The 25,270-nt window shown below is 53.6% G+C and overlaps 1 protein-coding gene across 1 annotated transcript; it reads right to left on the bottom strand.

Moving 5' to 3' along the window:
• Positions 1 to 6,660: 6,660 nt before the first annotated feature.
• Positions 6,661 to 24,367, bottom strand: CNTFR (ciliary neurotrophic factor receptor). Its single transcript, XM_063082435.1, has 8 exons — positions 24,283 to 24,367; positions 19,872 to 20,105; positions 13,114 to 13,231; positions 12,774 to 12,940; positions 11,383 to 11,546; positions 7,841 to 8,021; positions 7,268 to 7,436; positions 6,661 to 7,176 (listed from the first exon to the last, which is right to left on the bottom strand). Coding segments are annotated over exons 1-8 (1,119 nt in total). The 3' UTR covers positions 6,661 to 7,175.
• Between the last annotated feature and the right edge of the window lie 903 nt (positions 24,368 to 25,270).

Raw genomic sequence — 25,270 nt, 5'->3', positions numbered from 1 at the left:
CTCCTTGGCTTGTGAACCACTATTCCATCCTCAAAGTGCATCACTCCAGTCTCTGCTTCCAGCATCATGCTGCCTTCTCCTGTGACTCTGAATCCTCCTGCCTTCCTCTTTCCTATCAGGACCATTGTAATTACATCAGGCTCACCCGGATAATCCTGGATAATCTTCCCTATTCAAGATCCTTAACTTAATCACCACTGCAAAGTCCCTTTTGCCAAATAAGGTAACATTCATAGGTTCTGGGAATTAGGATGTGGATATATTGGGGACTATTTTTGAGCCTACCACAACAGAAGTGGCATTATTACTTCGCAATCTTCAAAACAACCTCTAATGTAAATTTTGTTATCCACCGATTGAAGGTGAGGAATCTGAGGCTCATAGAGGTTAAGTGATTTGCCTTAGACCTAGATAGATAGATAGATAGATAGATAGATAGATAGATAGATAGATAGATAGATAGATAGATAGATAGATAGATAGATATTTAAAAATAGACTGAAAAAAATACATGCTTATTATTCAAAAATTATAAGCCATATGAAAAAATACAAAGAAAAACACAAAAAATCACTCAAAAATCTCACCACCCAGAAATGATCAGAATTACATTTGGTAATCATACACATAGATAGAGAAAGATGTATGGAGAGAGGGAGAGGGAGAAAGAGCAAGAGAGAGCGAGTGCCAGACAGGTAGAAAAAATATACTTTTGCTTGAATTTAATAGAGGGAAAAGAAACTAAAGTGAAAAATCAGAGAATAGCTGAACTTCTGCCAAGTATTTTTTCACCTCAAGAAAGTCATTCCTAAAAGACCTCTCTCAAGTTTAGAAAAGTGAGGTTGAGTAAGAGTTTGGAGTAGGATTTCTACCACATTAACTCTCAGTATCTCAAGCCTTTCCTATGCAACAATACTTGGTTTTTAGCCATATCTATTCTGTATTTTGCTGTTTCTAGTTTATTACATCTGTGATGGTATTATTTTGGTCCTCTATTATTTTCCCTTTTTTCATCTCATTCTGTTGTTTTGTCATCTCATCTATGATTTCTTTGTTCTATTGATTTTGTACTTTTAATAAGGCCTTCTCTAACAGTAAGAACTTGCCAGGAATCTGCTTTTATTCTTTTGGTTGTGTTTTCTTCTAGACTGGCTTCTTCATCTACTTTTTGCATTGTCCTCCTTGCCCCCTTCCTTCTCTCTCTCCCTCCTTTTCTTCCCCTTCTGCCTCTTTCCCTCCTGCCTGCCTGTTTTGGCTGTGGTCTGTGTGCCTAAAGGCCATGCCATTTTCTTTCCTCTTACCCCTATCTGCCATGGCTCACATTTAGCAAACCTCTCCTTGCTCTGGAGTGAGGTCCTTGAACCCCCTCCCCTCCTGTCTGGACCAGTTTATCCTCCCCTGGAAGCTATGATTTGAAGGCTGGCTGTTGCTTTCAAATCCTCCACCCCACCTCTGTGGCCTGAAGGTGGCTTGGCTGGGACTGCTTGACCTTGATGGGGCCTCACTGCTGTCTCTTTTTACTACCCTGTTGAGCATATCCAATTCCTGTAGGCATTGGCTTGTCCCCTGCACCTCAGTCCCATACCCTGGAAGATGCCAGGTCATGGCAGCTCTTCTTGCCTCTGCTGAGGTCTCATGGAGGGACATAGGGACTTCTGCTTATGAAGGTTTTTTCCCAGACTGGCCTACCTACTCACCTAACAGTCGACTTCTTTCAGATGACAGGATACTAGTGAGAATTCTTGTTTTGTTGACTCATCTTTTCTCAGTGCTACCTTGTGGGATGGGATTAGGAGACATACCACTCACTCATTGCTCCAGAATCTTCTGTTGCTTTCTTCAGCTATCACATTTTAAAGTTTATAAAAAGGATTTCCTTGTTGGACTTGGTGAGTTTGTAGCAGTGTTTTGTTTTGGGTTTGTTTTGGCTTTTGTTCATGTTTTTAGTGGCAGGAGGGCTGGACTGGGGGGATTCTGTGACAGCTTCACTTTGTCATCCTAACCCAGAAATCCTCACCCTTGCCTTATCCATACCTTGCCCCTCAGACCCCTTCCTGTGGGCAAGACCCTGGCAGCCCCAGGCCCCAGCATTTCCAGATCCCTGGAATGAGACAAAAGGCCCACAGAAGTAGGCCTCAGCACATAGTAGGTGTTTGGTCCATGGTAGAGAGGGAATGTACAGGGAGCATCTCAAGGAGGCAGCATCAGAGGAACCTCATATGCTTCACAGGAAGGCATCCTGGGCAGAAGCACAGCCTGAACCAAGGCGTGGAAGGAGAGGATAGGAACAATTACTGGGGAGCAGAGGGGAGTCCAGCTGAAACAGTGCCAGCTAAAGAAGCAGGAGAGAAGCTGGAGAGGTGGGTGGGCATGGCCTAGGCATGCAGGCTGGCATGGGGGCCGTCCTTGTATGGGACCAAAGCACTTAGCTCTTGTGTCTGGAATCCTAAGGCAGGGGCAGGTACAAGAAGGGAAGTCTGGTTCGTTGTCTCTCCTCGTCATCCTCAGCCCCTCCCAAGGAACCTTCTCTGACTGCTCCACTCTCACTGCCTCCCTGTCCTGCTAAGCCCCAAGATGCTCCTGCTGTCTTCTCTACAGCCATAGATCAGGCCCCTGCTATGGCCACACCAGGCACACTCTCCAATGCAACCACACTAACATACCACTGATACGCCCCTGGCCACCTAGCCACACAAAAACTTAGACATGGTGCACAGTTGCATACCACCACAACTTGCCTGTGATGGCAGAGTGACACATGCTGTTGTGGGCATACTTTGCATACAGCCCCACACTGGCTAACTCCCTCTGGGGCCTTTGCTTCTGAATCTCCTAAGAACCTGCCCTGCCCCCTGGTGGCCACTCCCCAAGCTACTGCCCTTCTGGAAGGACCCTATCCATCCCCCTTCTTGGCCTGGTTCCTGCCCAAAGAAGCATCTGGCCTAGAATAGTTTCTCCCCTCAAACTGGACCTGTCAGGCCAGCCTCCCCACTCAGACTGGTGCTGTCAGGCAAGGCCTTCTCAAATAAGGTGACCAGCTGCCCCAGTTTGCCTGGAACTGAGTGGTTTTCCAAGACTGGAGATATTCAGTGCTAAAACTGAGAAAGGCCAGGCAAGCTAGGACAAGTTGGTGGCCTTTTTCTTCAGACCAGTGTATCTTCAGATTAGTCTCCCTTCAGCCTAAACCCGTCAGACCAGGCTGTTTCCAACAAAATCCTTTCAGAAACATGTCCCAGACCAGCCCCACTCAGACTAATCCTGTCACACAGTCCCTCTCAGACCTACTCACCTTCAGATTAGCCTTCCCCATCAGAGTGGTGCTCAGGTAAGGTCCCCTCTAGCCTCTCTCCTCAGACTGGCTCCATGTGATTCTTCTCAGAGGAGGCAAGGGTGGGGGTATTACACTCCAATCCTTCCTACCCCCAGGGCTCTAGTCCTGCATCCCCAGATAGGTAACACCTTCTGAGGGTCCAGTCGGTGGCTCTGGGCATAGTGGACAAATGGGCCTCAGGACATAAAGACACAGATCAGATGCAGGATGCAGAACTGGGGTTTGGAACCAAGCATTCTGTTCTCTCCATGTGAGAATTAACTTTCTTAGAGTCCCATCCTACAGAGGTAGTGTGCCCACCGGCTCTGGGGAGTTCTCAGGGCCGGGGCTGCCCAGGAGGGATTCCTGCTTAATATCTCTCTCTCTTCTGGCTGGCTGCTGGGAAAGGCAGATGTGGGATGCATGTGTTGGTAGCCACCAGCCGGGAGCAGGAATGAAGGGCAGGCAGGTGGCCGAGAGGGGGCAGCAGAAGCCAGGACAGCCCCCCAGCTCAGGCTGGAGAGAAGCAGCGGCCATAGGCTGGGGTCTGGACCTGGGTGGGAACACACAGAGGGAGGCAAAGAGAATGACTGACAGAGTAGGGGAAGAGGAGACAGAGATGGAGATACATGCCGAGAGACAGAGACACAGAGATGGGAATAGAGACACCCAGAGACAGAGAGATAGGGAGGAAGGCAGAAGGGAAGATAGAGGTAGGGAAGAGGGACAGAGATGTGGTCAGGGATGGAGACAGAGAGAGAGGGATGGATAGAGAGACAAAGAGGGGAGATGAGATGGGAGATGACAAAAGATGGAGACACACAGAGAGAAAGAGATGGGATAGAGACATACAGAAAAAAATACAAAGATAGGGACCAGGAAAAAGACATATTCAGAGAGAGGAATGGGACAGAAAGAGACAAATATAGAGATGGGAATGGGTTCAGCAAGAAGAGAGGGGTGGGGTGGGGGCGCAAAGTCTAGACGTGTAAGAATGGGGCTGAACCTCGCTGGGAGGAGAGATTAAGTGGGCAGGGGCTAATAGGCCAGGACACAGAGGAGGGTCCCCATCCCTAGTGCACTAGGGGGAGCAAAGAGAACTGGGGCTGGAAGGCTGGGCCACTATGCCTTTGAGTCTAGGATCCAAACCTCCCCCTCCCCCACTCCCCAGTAGTGTTTTAATTCTCCATGTTCTGTTTTAGCTCCAAGACTGATATCTGTACTTATCCCCGACTCCCCAGGGCCACCATGGGAAATGAATGTGGAGGGGCAGTACTTGAGGGAGGCAGTGGCAGACAGCAACCAAGACCCTCCCAGGTGAACAGCCTCTGCGAGGTCAAGGGGCCAGGACCTGCACAGAGAGATAACCACACCGGGGTCCAGCCCAGTCAGAGACAATGACACTGCTCCTCCAGCCACCTTGGGCTTGGGACAGGGCTGGGTCTCTCTTGAGGCTGGGGGACAGGGAGACGCCCCAGCCCTCCCCTCCATCGGCCTCCAAGGCTCCAGCAGGCCCCTTCCCCTCTTCTGTCCCCTCTTTCCCAGGCCCCACATAATTGCTTTCCCATGTTGCTAATGGAGGCCAGATTACTGATGCCCAAGCCCTAGGTGGGCAGTGGGTGGCTCAGGGCTGACCAAGGCTCTCAAGGCAGGAAGGCAGCACCAACCAGACCCTCAACTTCAGCCCATGCACCACAAGGATGGAGAAGGGTGGAGGTTTTGACACACCCCGGGAATACAATGTCCTTGGCAAGAGAGTTGGCAACCCCCTGCTGTCCTGACCCCTGCTGGACCTGAATGCAGGTTCAGGCCCAAGCCACACCTCACAGAGACCAGATAGGCAGAATGGGGCTTCATGGTAGAGACAGGTCCACAGCCACTTCTCAGGATGTCTATCTCGGGACCCTCTTTCTGTGAATGAGGAACCATGCACTCGCAGCCGGGGCTCTTCAGCTTGAAAAGCCACAGGTCTCTCCCCTCAACACCAGGCGGATCCCCCACCTAGAATACCCCTCTCTCCTGTGGCCTGGAGGAGAGCCAGCCCTTTTCACTCTGGAGCCCCGCACCAGGCCCCTACTCAGGGTCTGTGTCCTGTCCAGGCCTGACTCACCCGTACTTGAGGCTCTGTGAATACCCCTCCCAGGGCATGATCTCAGGTGGGCCTGGCGAGACCAGTGAGGAGCAGCCATTTTCTGAGCTTGGTCTGAGAAGAAGGGTTTGAATTGGGGGTGTGTGTTGTGGTGACATTGGTGGGATTAGTGCATTAATGGAGGTTAGTGCTCAGTACCTGCTATGGGGAGTGTTTGTCAGGGTGGACATATCTGAGTAGGTCAGGGCTTTGACTCCACCCCTCTTCTCGCTCCAGGCTCCCAGGGCAAGGCCAAGCCTGGCTTCCCAGGTTGGGGGTCTGGCCTACCCCCCACCCCCATCCCCTGGTCAGAGGGTCTGCCAATCTGGCCCCAGCCCTGGGCATTCCCAGCTAAGGAGCCTCAATGAGGTGGCTTCTATGAGAAGGGCTACACCACCAGGCCTGGTGCAGACAGGAAGCCCCTCCCGTGAGAAGTCAGAGGTACCCTGGTGCTGAAATTTGGGGACTGGAAGGGTGTGGACAGGGTATGGAGCTGGACCAAAGACTGGTCACCCTGTAAAACCAAAGCCCTAGGCCTCTCTAGCTTGACTTTGAGTTCTAACTATAATCTAACCCTGGAGGTAAACCTTGTACTCCACAATTCCAGTCCCTAATCATACTCTGAACAGCCTCATCCTTCAGGCAGCCTCGCTGCCTACCCAGGCCCAGGCCCCTCTTTGCTCTGAGCTCTTGTGGCCTATCTGAGCCATGGGCCTGACCTACTGGCACTCCTAAACTATGTCTCCTGACTTGCGGGGATGTCACATGCACACACCCCAAGGATGAAACCTGGCCGCCCCGCCTCCTTCCATCTCTGCCCCGTCCAAGACTTCAACAGCCTCCAGGACTGCCTGGATATCCCCATGTGGGACCAACCCCTCTGGGACCCCTCATTTCCCACAACTTTGCCCCTGGCCGTATCTCTGTGCTCCAGGGAAGCCCTACTCCTGAAGAAGTAGAAAACATTGTTACCAGATATCTCTGCCTGAAAGCTGAACTGTCTCTCCCCATCTTCCCCAACCATAATTTCTTTCCTCCTCCAGGCCTAGAAGGGGAGGGGTCCTTGGAAGAGGGGTACCCTCTCAAAGTGGGTCTGTTCCAAGGACTCATGAAATGGTGACATTTAATGAGAACCCCCCACCCACCCCCCCCATCCCTGTATATACATCTATAAAAAATTCAAATACAGCAAGTTACCATTGAGTCAGACTAGAAGGGACTGACAGGGCATTAAATACTGTGGGGTAGGAGGAGGATCACAGGAGAGTTGTACAAAACAGGGGCAGAGGTGGGGGGACTGAAAAGTGTGGGCGCTGGGGGGAGGGGGATGGCTGGGTCCCCCCAGCATCAGGAGCTTATAATCTGATGGTGGCAACAGAGACCCTGGGACAGACAGGAGGCTGGGGCAGGAGGAAAAACTGTGGATGTGAGGGGCTCCCCTCAGGCCCCCCAAGGGCTCCTGGGAGTCGCTGGCATTGGAGGGTCCAGCCCGAGGGGGTGGGTGGGGTCTTTGGTGGGTGGGTTAGCTGCAGGGTCCTCCTCTCCTGAGGGCCGGGCTTGATGTGGCGGGGTTAAGGGGCGGCAGGCCCGGGCCCGCCGGGGTCTCTACAAATTGTGTCTGAAGAGAATGCAAAAGGTCCTCCTGCCCGTGTGCAAAATAGAAACTGGGGTCTGCAGGCTCAGCTCCAGCCTCCTGCTCCTCTGCAGGTGCTCTGGCATGTCCTCAGTATGCCGGGCTCTGGTGAGAAAGGGCAAGAGGCCGTGAGGGATAAGGCTGAGACAGGTGTCCCCTGAGGCTCCCCTCTGCCACCTAGCCTCACTTAACCTACCAGATCAGGAGACTGCTAGCAGTGGTGGCAGCGGCAGCCAGGGCCAGGGTGACAGGGACACTGATCAAGAAGGGTGCTGAGGGTCCTTCTCCGCTGCCCAGCTCCCCAGGGTCACAGATCTTCGTGGTGGGCGGGGGTGCCAATGAGCTGGCGGTGCTGGTCGTGGTCTCTGGGGAGCATGGGGGAAACTCAGGGCAGGGTCAGGCTGGGGTCCTGCCCAGATGTGGGGTTCATGAAGCACACTGTTCCTGCATCAGACTGGTACTGCTTCCCCCATCAGTCAACCCCTGCTTCCTCTCTCAAAGGTACCCTGCCTCCCCCATCAGGGAGCCTTGTTTCCCAAGGCTCATAGATGACCCCTCCACCCAGTGACCCCTACCAAGGATGTCCAGACAGCAAGGACCAGGAATGGCAGGGGTTGGACAGACAGATGGGAGCATGGCAGCCACAGAGTGTGGCGACCCTTGGAGCAGAGGCTCCCAGTCCTGGGAAGAGTTGGAGGGAGTGGGATAGAACGAGGTAACAAACAGGCCAACTGAGAGCACAGGGTACAGGGGAGAAGGGCAGGCTCACCGGGGGCCTGGGCCTCGGTGGTGAGGTGCCGTGGTTCCTCAGTCCAGGGTGTGGCATGGGCAGCCACACTCCAATCGCTCCACGTCCCAATCTCATTGTCCTTGGCTGCCACCTGGATGATGTACTCCTTCCCGGCATAGGCATCTGTGATGGTGTGCGCTGTGCCATCTGACAGCTCCACCTGCAGCCAGACCATGGGATGGAGAGGGGAGTAAGGACACCCCTGGGGGTCAGGAGAGTGAAGCACTCCCCAAAGGAAGTGAGAACACCTCTGGGGAGAGGAGAGTGAAGACAACCCTGGAGGAAAGACTTCCCTGGGGAAGGGAGGGGATGTTGAGAACATTCTTGCCGGAGAGGGAAGACATCTCATGGAGCAGGCCCCCAAGAGAAGGAAGTCATCACTGAAGGAGAATAATGAACTCTTAAAGGAGACTAGAAACACCCCCAGGGGAGAATAAGGAGACTTCGCTCAGTGTCTAGGAGTCTGCTGTTTCCCCAGTTCTCTCACAACCCCCGGCCTGAGTCCTGACCTGAGCCCCAGCCTGAAGATGACAAGAGCAGTGTGGTTAGAGCGGACAGTGGTGCTGTCCCCTCCACTCCCATCAGGAAGCAGCTTAGAGAGAAGGTTACAAACAGACACTGGAGCTCGGCTGCCCGAATTCAAATCTTGGCTCATCACTAGCTAGCTGAGCAAGTTACTTAACTTCCATGTGCCTTGCCCTTCTCATCTGTAAAATGATCAACCATAGCATATATCTCTTAGGGCTGTAATGAGGACTAAGGCATTTGGAAAGCGGCAAACAGACTTCACCTAGCACTGTCATTATCCTGGGTTCTGGCTGAGAGTGTGGGTTCCCAGATACCCAACACACCCACCAGCCTGGCCCCAGTCTAGTTATCACCCTGCCTGAGGCAGAAAGGGTGGGGGGCAGCCCCTGGGGAGGCAGGACACAGGACAGCTGCTCCATTTCCTCCTGGAGGTATCGCCACCCAACTCCCACCCCAGCTGGCCCCATCCTGCAGATCTCTCCCCCACCCTCCAGGCCGGCCTGCCTGTCCGGCACCCCTCCCAGGCCCAAGCTGGGCTCTGGTTCATCTCAGCGGCACCCGCCGCCTCATTAAGCCGCCTCGTAAACAGGGGCAGCCGGCAGGGGCGAAGGAGGGGGCTGCTCTGGGCCATGTCTGGCTTCAGGGCTTTTTTGGTCCCTGCTTCAGTCTTCCTCCCCAGAAAACTGGGGTCTGGGCTACCTGATCTGACAGTCTGTGAATACACGCACACATGTGTGCATGCATATTCGTGCATGTGCAGTTGGGTCCAAGTGGAGCAGGAAGCCCCTCCAATTCCTGCTGAGTCTGTGGCCCTGATGTGAGAGGCACTGGTAAAGGTCAGGGACATGGTGAAAGATGTTTTGGGCCCAGACCCTGGGTTTGGTAAATCATATTCCTAGCTCTGGGAGATGGGTAGGCCCCAAAGACCCTCCGCTCCTGGAGCTGGGGCCCCAGTTCCTCCTCTGCCCCCGCCAGTCCCCCTGTGCTCTGCAAAGATGCCCTCTGGCTGAGTAGCCCCAGCTCCTTTGGCTTCTCCCTTCTTCCATGATTTGGCCCACAGGCCTCCACATCTGTCTTTCTCCAAAGGGAGGGAGCCATGGGGAACAGATCAAATTGCCACCTCATTGGTGGGCTCATGTGGGCACCATAACTCTAGAAATGTTCCCAGGAGCCCAATGCTCTCCCGGTGGCCACATTTCCTAGCTCAGACTCTCCTTGCTAGGTTGTCACTGATCCCTTAATCCACTCCTTTAAGAAAAGGGCTCCTCAAATGGCAGGAACTCCCTAGTCTCTGGCTTCCACCTCACCTCAGAGTCCTCCATCCAGTCAGCTATAGCAGATGTCAGCCACAGCTTCCAGGCCTCCATGCTGAGTTAGGACCAGAGCAGGTGATGCAGGGAACTCATGCTGGGTCCCAGTACTTGCCTCCCCCTTGTCCATGCTGAGACAGCCCCTGCCAGACCTCCAGTACACATTCTTTTGCAATTCCTGGCCTGTATTTTCCTCCTGAAAATCCAAGTGATGCTTCTCTCTGCTCTCCCCTCCACATTGCCTCCCAATCATCCACCTGCCTCTCTCCAAGATCAAGGATGGTAGGGAGTAGATTCTGTTCAGAACAAAATTCAAGTTGAAAAGAGCCATAAATCTAGCCATCTCCAATGCCAATGAGATATGGACAGGGCTAGTATGTGCCACAGGCCATGTGTGTTCCTGCCAGGGAGCCTGCACACTTCACTCTGCCCACATCAGTGTGGGAGTCAGTTCTGCCCATGGTGCCGGCCAGTACATGGTCTTGGCATGTGGTCACACGCATGTATGGAGCATGGTTCCTGCTGGGAGCCACGTGTGCGTGTGCACGTTCCTGTGTGTGTGGTGGGCGTTGTGCCAGGTCCATTGCAAGGCGTGTGCGCCGCAACGCGTGGAGCTGCTGCCTGTAGCTCGTTAGCAGGGGAGGGGGGCTTGTGAAACTAGACCCTGGTTATTAGCAATGCATTAGGCTCAGGCAGCTGGCCAGGCAGGAGGGACTCCGGACTCTGTCAGGGAACATGTGAGTATGTGAGCAGCCTTGGTGGGGGCCAGGCCCACAACTGGACAGGCACCCAAGAATCGAATTACACACTTTAAAGGCCAGCCGGGAGGGGAGCATGAGGAAATGGAGCTGGAGCCTGGTGGATGCTGTGGGAGTACAGGTTCAGGTTGACCCCCGGGAGACAGCCTGGGTTGCTCCACGGAGTGCCCTCCCAGCCCCAGTCCTAGCCCACAGACTCAAAGGCCACACAGACTGCCTTTAGCTCTATGGGCCCAGGCTCTCAATGTGAGAGAACCCCAAGTTTGTCCCAAACCCCTGGCTGCTACCCAGAGCTATCATGGCTAGGCCAACATCCAAACCACAACCTAACCCCATGCTAACCCTTGTCCACTTCATGGTTCCCAGCCCAGGCAACCTTCTGACCCATAACCTTAAGCTGACCCCTAAGCTAGGTCTGACTTCAGGGCCCTGATGCTAGTCATAGCCTAAACTCACACTCTGGACCAAGCTTGACCCCACTGCCTGATCCTGACCCTTTGTGCCCATCTATGAGCTCGTGAGGACAGGGACTGTCCTGCCCCTTGGGTTCAGCACAGGCCAGAGCCAGGGCCAGAGTGTAAAGAGGGAGATGTCTGGTCAGGGCTGAGAGCCAGAGGTATGGGAAGTGAAACACTGCCACCCTGCCTGCCATCTCCCTTCCAGCATTTCTCTCCACTACACTGGGGAGCCAGAGAGACAGATGTCTTCTTACTGCACTAAGGGGAGGTCACTGGAAATCCCTAAGGACACCTTCCTCAGCTCCGTGCACTCTCCCAGGTCTACCTGGTCCCTTCTTGCCCTGGAATGCCTCTCTGATTGCCATCAAGTCCCACACTGGAGCTGCTACCGCCTGGGATATGGGTGACACTCATGCCATGTGGCTCTGATTTAAGCACCCAGGATCTGGGCAGGGCAGGGCACTCACATGTTGCCACTGGTCCAGGATGAGGGGTCGGTAGCGCAGAAAGAACTTGAGAGGAAAGGATTCAGGGTCAGGCCATGTCGAGGGGGTCTGCCACGTCACCTCCAGCCGACGAGGGTTGCTGGGCACTGGCCGGGCCACCACATTTTCTGGAGGGTCAGGTTTCACTGTTCGGGAGACATAGCTTCATAACTACACTAATCTCTGGGAACAACCCCACTTTGTCAGCCCAGCCACCACGTTGACCTTCTCATATTGTCAACCATTGTCATCATTGTCATGGTTGCCATCCCTCTTTTCTGTTGTCAATTCTGGCAACCACCATTAATACCATCTCATTACTTCCACCCCTGACATCCCCATCATCCCCAATGACTGTCACACTACAGTCAATGTCACCAGCTCTTGATATCAATATCCCAAATTTCATTCCATCATCACAACACAATCCTCAAGGTGACCAGCATCCCAATAACTAAGCCTATATGAAGCCTCCACAATTACCACTGATCACCCCATTGTCACCTGGATTACATGCTCCTGCACTAGCATCACACACTCCCCCAAGCCTGGTTTATCACCTCAATGTTTCTAGTTCCAAACTGAGACATGGTCTCCCCTGGAAGATTCTGGGTTCGAAGCTGATCTGTGGGTCAAGGTTAAAAGACAGTCCACAGATATTGCAGATCTGGGTTGGAGGTAGGCTGGGGATCTGATGGGAGTGTCTAAGTGTCCATCTTATGTGAAAATAGCCTGGCTGGAAATCCAGCCATGGGGTGTGGGGGGAAGACAGGGGCAGGCAGAGGGTCTGTCTGAGATGAAGTAGAGGAAGTCAGAAGGTCTGGCTGGATGGGACAGAGACCAGCAGAGGGTCTGGCTGGGATGGGGTAGGAGCAAGCAGAGAGCCTGCCTAGAATAGGGCAGGGGCAGGCAGAGGGTCTGGCTGGGATGGGGGTTCGAGGGGAGGGCGGTATCTGTCCCAGCCCTGTCTCCTGTTCTGACACCTCATTCATCACAGGCCGTAAGGAAGCCATTAGCGTGGGGGGGGTGGTGGAGGCTGCAGCTGCACAAGGGTCTGGCCCCGCCTGCCCCCCCTTCCCCCTGCTGCATGCTCTGGGAGCCAGAGAGATGATGGGAAGAGCTGCTGGAGAGATCTTGTGGCCCTGTAGGTAAAGAACATTCACTTGCATGGTCACAGGCATCTATATGTCATGCATATACGTGCACATGTACATTCATGCCACATATACCTGTGCACAAGCATGTATGTACCAGGTATAATAAGCATATGCATGCGAACATCCCCACCAACACTCATGTACACCTCTCACACACATCACTAACACACTCCCACTGGAGTATGCAGTGGGGAACCCCCCCACTGACACACGCACCAATGGTGAACTCGTCGAAGGTGATAGCTGTGGCATTGTGGCCCAGGGCATTGCTGACACTTATAGAGACCTTGTACTTGATGGTGGAGAACAGGTGCATGTAGCGGATGTGGCAGCGGTTCTTGAGGGCCGGGTCCTTCTCACAGACCATAATTTTGGAGCCGTGCCTGGGGAGGGGTGAGACTCAGGTATTGTTACCAACAAAAAGGGTCAGGTGAGGCAAAAGTTGGGGGAAGGTCAAGCCCAAGGCTGGCTGAGGGCTAGACTGAGGACATGATAAGGGACTGGGGGAGAAGTTAGATGTCAGGGCTAGAACCGGGTCACAGGCGCAGCTACTCACAGCACAGTCACATTGAAGGTGTTGGGGATGTAGGTGGGGGTGGGCAGATGCCAGCTGCAGTAGAAGCCCTTGGGGTAAGTGTTGGAGCGGCAACTGAGCACAGGCTCCCTCGGCGGCACTGGGGGTGAAGACAGTGTGGTCAGGACATTCTTGGAGCCCCCAATCCCCTGCACTAGTGTGGGGACAGGTGGGCCCCAGAGCCCCAGCTCTCCCCCCTCAACCCATCATCAATGCCAAAGGTGGGGGGGGGCTGTCAGCGAGGGTCTGAGGCTTCCCAGGCCACAGAGAGCCAGATGTTTAATTAAAGAAAAACAAGGGCTGTGCAGAGAGGGAACTCCCTCCCCCCCACCTGCCCAATGGAGGCAGGAACTGTGGGGAGCAGGGAACTGTGGGCCTCAGCTCATCAATCACAGGATGGAGGTGATGTCTGGGAGAATCAGCCCCAGCCCCACATCTCCTGCCACACTGTGTCCACTCCCAGAGGAAGACTGCGACAGAGACTGGGGAGGTCTTGAGTGGGTCCTCTGGTTGTTGGGGTGATCAGAATGCACTTCCTGGAGAAGAGACATCCCAGGCTTCTCCTCAGTAGAGACTGATAGACACGAGGACAGGCCTGGTGGCTAAACAGGAACAGCAGCACCAGGTGGCTGTTCATGTGTGTATCTGCGTGTGTAGCTGTCTGCATGTGAAGGTGTCACATATGCATGTCTATATGTGACATGAACGAGTGACAAGTGATATGCAGGGGCATGTGGGAATCTGTGCATGGCTCTCGGAATGCATGGCCACGTGTGATTGGGTAGGTATGAGTGCTGTTGAAAGGAAGCTGCTGTTCCCTTGGTGTGTTCCTCACCTAGCCCCAGCCCCAGCCCCCAGCTTTTCCATCACAGACCCTTTAAGAAGACGTTTACGTGATGGGCAGCTGTTTTCACTCTGAAAGAGGAATGCCCAGGGAGAGACGAGGACCTGCTTGAGGTCACATAGAAAGCCAAAGCTGGGATTAAACCACAGGGTGGGGTTATCCACCTACATGACCACATGCCCACTTGGGAGGTCCTTTCTGGTGTCTAACCACACTCTTTTTGCTGCTGCGAGCACTTAGCCCAGCTGTCCCACCCTCGGGCATGGGTAAGGCGTGAGAACAGGCGGCTCAGGTTCCTGGAAGGAGGCAGCTTCTGTGATCTGACCCAGGCAAGGAATGTCCGTCTGTGGCTCCAGAGACACTGACACCTCCCTCCTGTGCCTCCCCCTCCTGCCCCCTGCCTGACAGGTGGACAGGAAATGGAAGGGGGGCAGCTGAATAAGCCAGGGACAGTGAAGGAGAGTGCATGTCTATGCTTGTAGAGTGGCCATGGAGACACACAGGGAACTGTGGGCTTCCATCCACAATGTGCACATGATCGTGAGTGACTCTGTGATTGGCGTGTACATGTCCAGTGTGTCCAGTATGTGTGAAGCTGTGGAGGGGCCTGGGTCAGAATCCCAGGGCCCAAATCTGGCTTTGCAGCAGAAGAGATGAGGGGGAGAGAGGCATCAGGAGAGCGTCGGTGTAGCCGGTGGAGTGGGCAATGCTGTAGGCAGAGGTGGCTCCACTCCCCAGGTCTGCAGCATAGAGCCAGGGCCCAGCTGGGACCCCACAAGGGGCAACCTGCATTCTACCCACTGCTGTCAGCCTCTGGGAAGCCTTCTTGGCCCTGTGTCCATCTTGTGTCTGTTCCATGTTCATCCTGTGCCTTTAGTGTCCCTTCCCTATTTGCCCACGGCTGTAGAGCTCTGCATGGGGGTGGGGTGGGGGGCGGCCAAGGACACAGGAAGTGCCTTCTGGGGGCCTGTGGGCCAGGCCAGAGCTGGCAGCCACCCCAGGAGGAAAGGACATTCCGAGGTCGAGAAGCCTCCACTCCCTGCGCTCCTGCCACTACCCCCCCTTACCCCCAGCTTCAAAGGAGAAGGGCGCTGGGGGGAGGGGGGTTGAAGCCTGCAGAGTCAGCTCCCTGCCACCTGGGACTCTTCAGAGGGCACAGCAGGCCATGGCATTGGGTTCACGGGCCCCCTCCCCTGGCCAGCCTCCCCACTGACCAGGCTCCTCTGTTCCCCTCTGACTGTCCTCCCCGCTCAGACCAGCTTCCCCTTCAAAACTCCCCCTCAAACCAGTTCCTCTCTCTGACTGGGCAGGTCACAGAGGGCCAGGGGCTGAGGGGAGTTTTGTCTGTCATCTGGCTACTCCTGCCTGGCCCTCGGCCCTGAGCAGGGAAGGGCTTGGGTTTCCTGACAGGGACCAGGTTTCTCAGAGGGAAAAGGAGGAAAGAAAAACAAAGAAAAGGAAGAAAAGGAGTGACTCGCTGCAGCTGGAGCCCAGCTGAGGGGCCGGGTGGGCGGAGGTGGGGGTGCTGGGAGAGACCAAGTGTGAGATTGTGGGACAGTGTGTGATTGGAAGGCCTGTTGTAAGTGTGTCATGAGTTGGGGGAAAAGCTGTTTTTAAGCCATTGTGATTATGAGGCTGTGTGTAACTCTGAGAGGCTTTGCGTGTGTGACTGTGAGACTCTGGGCAGTTGTGTAACTGTGTGATTGGATGCTGTGTGTGTGGGACTGACTGTGTTTGCATGTTACTCAGGGTGAGGTTGTTGGATTTTGAGATTGTCTATATGTGTGAGGCTATGTAGCCAAGGTACCCTGAGAGTGCATGTAAATGTGCCATTGTGTCTGAAACACAGTGACAGCTAGACTACATACATGAGACTGTACGTGTGATAGAGTTTAAGCCTCAGTGTATTTTTCAAACTGTGGGTGTAGGAAGGTGCCCAGAATTTCTAGTGTGTTCACATGCATGAGCCGAACACCATGTGCAAGCATGAGGAGTGTGTGAACAAAAGCTCGTGTGCACACACATCACAGTAGCACACTCTGGGTGGGCAGGCGCACTCCTAGATGCCCAGGCATACTGAGTTGCCCCTTGTGGGGGCTCCTGAGGTGTCCAAGTGACTGTGTTAGCTTGTGGCAGGGCATCCCTGGTTCCCATGCGGGGCTGTGTGTGCGTGTGCATGCGTGCATGTGCCCCCGCTGGCCCAGGGTTTGTTTGTTTTCCTCCTAATTGGCTTGTTTTTCCATGTCCAGCCCACCAAACCGCATGTTTTTCCTCTCATCTCGCCAGCCCGCCTGGGCTGGAGCCCCCGGCACGCACGAGGCCTGCCCGCCGGCCTAGAGAGGAGGAGGGCAGACTGCCCACACCCTGGGCCAGGCCAGATCAGGCTGGGCAGGGCGGGGTGACCCCTCCACTCCAGCCCCACCCATGCTCCTCCTCCCGCCTAGCATTCAAAGCCCATGGCCTGTCTCAGCCTTATCTTGTGCCATCCCTCAAGGCAACCCAACTTCTGGACCCCCAAATGCCCCCCTCCTGTCTCCCTGCTCATGATTTCTCCCCAGACATCTTCTTCGACCACAGCCATCTCCTCACTCTTTCTGGAGTCTCTGTCCTGACCAATCAAATAAAAATTTCTAAAAACTGGACAAGGAACTGTCCACTTAAAAATAATTTTAATCTCTGGTTTGTTTTAGATTAAAATCAGAATGATACTGGATCAGCAGTGTTTAGTAAACAAAAGAATGCTACTGAAAGGAACACTGTGATCCTGTTTCCTAATGGGGGGGGGTCCTTTCATCATCCTAGGTAGGGGAGTCCTTAGAACTCTGTGAGTATCCACCTGAGGGCAGGAAGGAGGATCAGGAGAAGGCAGTTCAGGGACCAGCCTAGTTAAGGAGACTTCCAACAGAAGATGGTTAGGATCAGGTTCCCTTGGAAATAGAGACATAAAAATCTTACATGTTTAGAATAAATATTAAATAATTTTTGGTTTGAATGACCCACAAATCAGGGGTACCTTTGTCCTGTTCTCTGAGAGCTGACAAGAAGGATAATCTTGAGTGCTGCCAAACAGTCTCTTGTTACTAATATATAAAGTGACTGAGCCGGTCATGATTAATATCTCCTGTTCCTCTGACCAGGTCTTTAGAAGGAAATAAGGCAATGAGAGATAAGTACCTTTTACTAATGCTATAGCCAATTCATGGCCAGCTCTCCTCTTCCAGGGAAGGCCTGGGGAACAGTGAGCGCTATATACATAAGGTCTGGGCTCTGGTCACAACAGGGCAGCTGTGGGCATGTCTTGTGAGTACAGACTCAATCCCCTCCAATGAGGAGGGTCATCAAGGCCTAGCTATCACTGTAAGTCTTATCCATCCTGAGGACTTTTTGAACCCAAACTGAGAAGACAGGAGTGTGGGTGGCCTCATCCTTTTTCCACAGCACTTAGTAAATAGCCTTTTTACCAGTATAAGGGTTGGGGATAGGTGCTCCACTGATGAACCCAGTGGTGGGCCAAGTAGGTTAGGCTGGCCCTGCATTTCTCAAGCTGGCCAACAGGGGTCACTCCACCCCATGATTGCAACTCAAATGTTCGATTTTGAATGCCAACTCTCCAGTTTTAATACTTTTTTTCCTTTTTTTTTTTTTGGCAGCTGGCGGGTGTGGGGACCCGAACCTGTAACCTTGGTGTTATAAGGCTGCACACTAACCAACTGAGCCAACCAGCCAGTCTAAACGCTTTTTTCAAAGGCTTTTCCAAAGGGAAATTTACATCCCCACCAAAATGTATTTTCGCACTTCCTTCAGCCCCATTGCTGGGTCAGTGTTTTTCTGGAGGACCATGAGCAACCCTTCAGCCTAAAATTTCACATGGTTGTCCACACCAGTCTCCTGACAGTGGGGCAAGGGCATATTCCCAGATCTCTTAAGCATCTCCTAGGTAGCCTCTGGGGAATAAAGAAACCATTTTCAGGCAGTTAGGTTTTCAGAGTATTCACTCTGTTGGGTACCTCTGGCTGAGAGCCGGGTGCCTGCCCACCTGACCTTCAGCAACATTGATGGCCTCTTCATTCTGACTTCTCTAAACTCTGGTTCCAAATCACACTCACCTGGGCTTCCCTCTGCCTTCCCGCTGTCTCCTTCTTATCTCTTTTCGTGGTTCATTTCTCTCCTTCAACCCCTTTCACACTGATGGTCTGCAGGACTCAGTTCTGGGTCCTCTTCTCTCCTCACCCCACAATCTCTCCCTTGGCCATCTCACCCCCTCCAGGGCCTTAATGCTGAAAACTACCCAAATATCCATCTCCAACACTTGTCTCTCTCCGACCCCGTACTCTCAGATCCACTGGCTACCAGCCATCAATTCCTAATTGTCCCCCAAGGATCGCAACCCAACATGTGTGTAGACATCCGTGGAGCCGCAGATCCCTTGTCCATACAAATTCTCCCTGCCAACTTCTGCAGTGATTTGCCTAAGAGCTTTGTTTGGCCACCAAGGCCTGCTTTGCTTGCTGGGGCATCAGGCCAAAGTGCTGGGGAATCGAAGCATCTCCACCCCAGGAGAATCCCTCGACCAATGATGGGTAGGAGTGAGTGTATGAACATCCCAACTCCCTCACTCCTCAGGCAAGATAAAACTCTGAGGTGCAGGTTCTGCATGTGTACCGAGAGTTCTCTCAGTGGTGACTCCAGTAGCCAAGAGGTAATGTCTGGATAACTATTTATTGGCCAACTTCCCTTTTTCCTATGTCACTTTCCCATTCCCTTATGGTGTTTCCATCACCTGCCAAATAAACTACTTGCATATGAATTTTCATCTTGGGATCTGATTCTAGGGAAACCCAAACTAAGACACTTTTCCTTCCATTTTTCTCCCTGTTTGTAGTGATTGGTAGCTCCAACTGCCTCGACTCCTCCCACTCTCTGCTCTCCTGTCCTTCCTACATCTAATCCATCACCAACTCCTGGAGGTCCAACTGCCCCCTCTCAACTTCCTCAACTCCATGCTCTGGTCCCAAGTCCTCATCATCTCTCCTGCATCCAGCAATAGCCTCCTTCCTACCCTGGCTTTGCCCATCTAACCTGCCTCTCTTCACTGCAGTGAGAGGAATCTTTTAAGAACATGACCCAGGGCTGGCTGGTTAGCCCAGCTGGTTAGAACGCAGTGTTTAAAAACCAAGGTCAAGGGGTTCAGATCCCCATACTGGTCAGCAGCCAGAAAAAAGAAAAAAAAGAACATGACCCAGCTCATCTACTCCCCAGCTCTCTGGGATCATGATCTGACCCCTGACCCCTCATTCGCTCCCTCCCCCCATTTATACCAACTCAAGTGGCCTTTTCATGCCCTCCCAGCCTCTGAGGCCTATAATTACTCAGCTCTCTACCAGAAATGATGTTTCAATGTATCTTCCAAATCCTCCAAATCTCCATGTGCTTCCTACTCCAGGAAGCCTTCCTCCTTCCCTGGGGCCTCCCAGAGTACCCATACCTATATGTGCATAATCACACATCCCATTTCCCTCCCTAATGCCCTCTGGCCAGCCCCTGTGGAAGCACACACAGTGAGACCACTCCAGCTCAGAGATGTGACCTTAGGATCCCCCACCCAGGCGCCAGATAGGCCATGCCTTGCCAGCCTTCCTCCGCGCATTTATCATAGCAGACAGGGTTTCAGGATCTCAAAGACCTCCAGGGGGTGGGATACATGGGTGAAATGTCCGGGGTTCTGGCTTCAGTGGACAAGACTGGGCTCAGAGGTAAGATGAGCAGGCTAGGATAGGATCAGAGGGCACATGTCAGGCTGCACCCTCTCCTCTCCTTGCCCCCCAACAGAAACAGGACTTGATCTGGGCCTCGAGGAAGGTGGGAGGTCGGAGGAGAGAATGGGAGCAACACTCACAGCCCACGTGTAGCAGGACTTGGTGGCGCAGGTGCCAGGAGTCACGGTGGAAGCAGGCGTAGAGGCCACTATGGCCCAGTTCCAGGCCACGGAGCACGAGCTGAGAGCCGTTGAGCAGGTCAGGGGCCAGGTCCGTCCCATTCACCCGCCATGTCACAGCTGCATCCCAGTTTGCTGTTCCACAAGGCAGTGTCACGTCTGAGCCCAGGCGCTCGTACTGCACGTGGGGTGCCTCTGGGGTGTGGAGGCAGGGAGGGCACAGGGCAAAAATCACAGGTCACGGCCCTGCCCAGCACTGCCGGGTGAATGTGCATGGGGGACAGCCCATGAGCAGGATGAGTCTGGGTGACAGGCTCCGTGTCTGACTACGTGAATGTCTTGGGGAGATGGTGAGTGTGCAAAACCTCTATGGATGTGCAAGTGTGCAGGTATATGAATGTCTCCAAATCCGTATGTGTGTGTGTGAGTGTACAGGCGCTGTGTGCGTGAATGGATGATCTCTGTGTGTGTTTGTGTGGGTGTGTGTTGTGTGTGTGTGTGTGTGTGAGTGAGAGAGAGTGTGTTTGTGTAGTAGTGGGAGTGGTCAGTTCTCAGTGAAAACCCAGTTTACCTCCAGTCCTTGGGACATTTAAGAAGTTTTCCTGACCCCCATGACCCTAGCCTTTTGCCACCAACAGGCCCAGCTCCAATCACTGACATCCGGTAGCCAAGCAAGTTGGTGTTGACAGGCCCCACTCACTCTCAGACTCCTTTCTCTGTCTCTCCCTATCTATTTCTCTCCCCCCAGTCTCTCTTCCTGCCTCTCTCCCTCTCCCTGACTCCACCCTCCACCCCAGCCCGACAGCCATCCAGGTCTTGGGCAGCAGCAGGGAGAATGGGCAGGATGCGAACTCTAGGGAACTCCTGGCAGCTGTCAACTTCGTGAGGCAGGAGTTGCTTAGGGCCAGTTGTGGAGATGGTGTGTGTGTGCTGGGACTCAGTAGAATGCTCTGACCATTCCTCTCCTGCCCCCAGGAGGAGCCTGTCAGAGCCAAAAGCACAGCCCAGCCCTGCCCTTGGCAACCCAGGCGTGACAGACTGAGCCCAGGAGACTGGAGACGGAAGTATGGAGGGAGCACCTGTCTAACAGCAGTGCTTGGTGGGGGAGGCAAGCGGGACAGAGACCATCAGAGAGGCAGATCTCCAGACAGCAGCAGAGAAGCAAGCACACAGGGCCAGATCGGAGTCTCAGGACCCCCCCATCCCCTTCTCATCCTGCCCCCTGAGCCTGGAAGGACAGATGCTCCCAGTTCAGCCAGATCTGTGAAGTGAGGGTGGGAGGAGAGAGAAGGGAGGGGGAGGGGGAGGGGGAAGCAGTCAGGGGAGGGGGCTGCGGGATCCCTCGTTAACACTTGCTCACATCTCCCCTCCAGAGAGCCACCCCGCTGAGTTGGGGGATTTTCAGAGGCAATTCCTGTTAACGAGCCAATTAAGCTGGGCCAGTGGCCTCTTAATTAGACTTGTTAACACCACCAGGACTGTGGGGGGGTAGGGATTCCCCTTGAGCAGTGAGCCACCCCTTTTCCCCCATCACAACCCCTTCCCCAGCATTGCTTTTCTCTGTGCTGGAACATCTGTCCCTGTTTGCGTCCTCTGTTGTCCTCTCTGTGCCAAGGTCTCTCGGTATCTACAGGTCTCTCCCTCACTGATGGTCTCTGTCCTGCCCCTCTCTGAGCCTCTCTGTCCCTGTTGGAGGAGAGGGAAGCAGGAAACCCAGCCAGCCTTGACCACTCATCTGTGGGGCCTGGGACCAGCCGAAGAGAGGATGAACAGGCGGAAAGGCGGTGGCTGGGGGCCTTGGAGGCCACAGCTGTGAGGCTGGACCATAGACTGAATGGGGACCTCCCCCTGACCAGAGGCCCAGTGTCCAAGACTCAGGCCATCGAGCCCCCCTCCCAATCCACCAGCTCCAGCCACTGAGCCCCCCTCCAGCCTCCCTTCCAAAAACCTGGAGCTTCCAGGAAGCATGCCAAGCCCCTCTCTCTGCACCCTCCCCCCCACAGCAAAGACTTTGCATCCAGCTGCCTGAGGAGGAGGCTGAAAACTGACAGTTGGGGAGGGGGTGTGGCCATCATGGTCCCAGCAGCAACACATCAACACTGACCAACAGCAGCTCAGAATTGACATGGACCCAGCACGGCCTTCAAAACTGGAGGCAGGTACAGCCACAGGTGAGGAACAGCAACCCAACAACACAACAAATGTAATGGCCACAGGATAGCATTTCCCCACCACACCTTGTCCACCTCACAAAGGAAACGAAAACACAACCTGACAACAATGACAAACCAAGGATGTAAGGGCAGGGCGGGAACGAAAAGATGATGACACACGACAGAAAACAACTACAGCCTATAATGCAGAGGTGCAGGGGCGACATGACATGACAATCACACAGTGTCACAACCACTACAGTAACACAACAATGGCAATACACACGGCCATGCAACAGCCCCAAAGATGGCAATGATTTAATCCTTTGTCTCTGAACAGCTCTCCTCCCGCCCTGTGGGTGCCCCTACTGATGTGCTGTCCATTTCAGAAATTAAATCAAGCAGCAGGGGGAGGATGGGGATCTTGGCCCTGACGCGGTGACAAATGCTCCAAAGGAATCAGCTGTGAAAAGGTTGTTAGAAGCCAGGATGAGAGACAGAGACAGGATGAGGTCATGGACATGGAGAATACAGAGGGACAGAGCTGACGGCTCCTTCACACCTGCGCACACAGGCTCACATGGGGACCACATCCCAGAAACAGTCCCCCCCAGGCATCCTAAGTAACTTTACTTTGCCGAGGACAGTGACCCACAAAGAAGAAGCAGCACACACAGGACAGTCGTCTACAAGTTCACAGTCACTCACGGGTTCAGAGTCACACGGGGACACCATCCCAGTTCAGGGATGGTAACACCTGATACATGATCACAGGCACGCACAAGAAGGGCATCGTCACCCAGAGGCACAGTTACACATGGGGACACAGTCTCACACACAGAGAAACAGTTTAACAGGGACACACACACAAAGAGAAATAGATACTATCGCACATGAGGTAGTCTCAGACACAAGGATACAGCGCCACAAAGAGTACAGTCACACACAGCATAGCCCACAAGGATACAGCCACACAGAGAAACACACTCAAACAGAGACACAGTCTTACTCACAAGGACAGCCTCACACACTCAGAGATGTGGCCTTAAGCCCAGGGCCTTGCTCACGTGTGGCCCTATCTTTACACACAAGGTAGAGACCTTTGCACACAATTGGATAGACCACCAGCAGACCCTAGGAAGGTCCAGTCAGCAGCCCTGGGGCCAGACAGACTCTCTCTGGGTCTTAGTGTTGGTCTCATGAGGAAAAGGCCACAGAAGCTCCACCTACTACCCTCCTCGAACCCACAACCTTGACAGTGGCAGAGCTAAGCCACTAGGTTCTGATCCATGCCTGGGCTCTGGAGATGTCACCACTCTCTCTGCCTCTACCCAACCCAGCTGAGGTGAAGAGGGGCAGGACCCATCCAAGGGGGAGTTTAGAGAGCCTCACTCTAGGTTAAGTTTCCAGCTCAGACCTTGTACTGATGTGGCTGTTTGAGGTGCTGCCTCAAATGCAGGAGAGGGGCTGGTGGTCAAGTTAAGGGGACACCTGTTTCCCCAGCGGGGGTACAGTTCCCTGTCCTGTGTGCTATGGGAAGGACTTGGCCCTCACTGAACAAATATGTGGGGGAAGCGCAGGGAGGCTGCCAATGGCCCAGACCCTCAGCAACCCTTCCCTCCTCCAGCCATTTCAGTTGACTGGGCTGTACCTTTCCTTAGTGCACCAGTCCTCTCCCACTTGTCACCCTGACTGTCCACATCTTGTTCTCAGTCCACTGTCTCTTTCCCCATCTTCCCTGTGGAATAAGGCTGAAGATGAAAGGAAACAAGCAGTCTTGCCCCCTGTCTATCAGTGCCTCCTACCGCACCCCTAAAAAGCTGCAGAATATCACCTTTCACCCAGATACTACACAGGGGCCCTGCTCCTATCCCCCTGAACTCCCATCCCACCTGCCTGTCCCCTATACCCACCCTAGTGGGAAGAGGAATAGATCATTTCAAGCCAGAGACGCCATGAGCATGTGACCACCCGGTGTAACTGTGGAGGACTGTGCCTAAGAGATATCAATGGGTCATACTACATATCAGTACATATCAGTACAACATGTACTACAATCAGTACTACACATGACAACATGTCCCTCTGGATGTTCATGTGTGACAATGCTAGCATATGCCAGGTGTGACTCTTGGGTGGTGTCAGCATACAGCTGTGCCAACAAGGGTTCATGCCCAGCTCTGGGAGGGGGTTGGCGGGCAGTTCCCCAAAGCACTTACCTTGTGGACTGTGTCTCTGGGTGTAGACAACGGCGGCAGCAGCAGCAAGCACAGCACAGCAGGCCCAGGGGACAGGAGCAGCCATCTGTTGGGAGAAACAGGAGTGGGGGAGGGGGCAGCATCAGCTCAGGCAGGAACCTCCTAGGGACCCCCCTGCCCCCGCACTGTTCTCAGCCAAGACTGGGAAATCCCAGCCCTAGGGCCAGGGCACCTTGACCCCAAATGCCCTTCTTAATGGGGCTCAGGATCCTCTTTCAAGCAATAGAAAGCAATATTATTGGCATCTGTAGGCAAAGGTTTGCTAAGACGGTAGAAGGCAATCTACAGTGGTTTGTTGTTCGATAAGACTGCTGGCTGCAGAATGTAGTCAACCACGGATGAGTTATAGAACATTGGGAATGCCAGGGCCATTTTTCTAAAAAAGAAGATAACTTTACTCGTGAGTTTGGTTAATTAGCTATAAACATCACAGACTGAAAGGGTGATGTTTTAATTTAACTGGAGGTCCATACTTCTCCAAATTGCCTTGAATGGAAGGCTCCCTACTATGCTCCTGGGGAGAAAGCTTACATGCTCAGGAGCCCCTTGGATCTGTCCCCAGGTCCTCTGCTGTAAGCCTTGCCACTGGGCTCTGAGAAACAGAACAGCAGGGTACCAGGGCAGTGGTACGTGACCCAGGTCAGATGTGACTTTTGCTTTATTGTACACCAATGATCAACAGAAAATGAGGGATTTTCATATGTAAGTCCTTGTCAGGAACCCCAGCCCATACTTCACTCCTGCCATGTGCCCCCAGGAGCCTGGGATCCCCAGCCCAGCAGATGTGGAGCATTGTTTATACACACTCATGTGGGTACAAAAAGCATAGTCACAACATGTCCCCAGAAGCCAGGATGGATCCAGTGGCTGCCCACCTGGTGTCCTGCTTCCTGGGATGGGTCCAACTGCTCCCACCCCCCCACCCAAGTCATGCTCACACCTGAGGGCA

The sequence above is a fragment of the Cynocephalus volans genome, chromosome 17 (assembly GCF_027409185.1).
Source record: "Cynocephalus volans isolate mCynVol1 chromosome 17, mCynVol1.pri, whole genome shotgun sequence".
In the NCBI taxonomy this organism is placed as follows: Eukaryota; Metazoa; Chordata; class Mammalia; order Dermoptera; family Cynocephalidae; genus Cynocephalus; species Cynocephalus volans.
The sequence above is the reverse complement of the archived record's forward strand: the minus strand, read 5'-3'. Positions and strand labels throughout refer to the sequence as shown.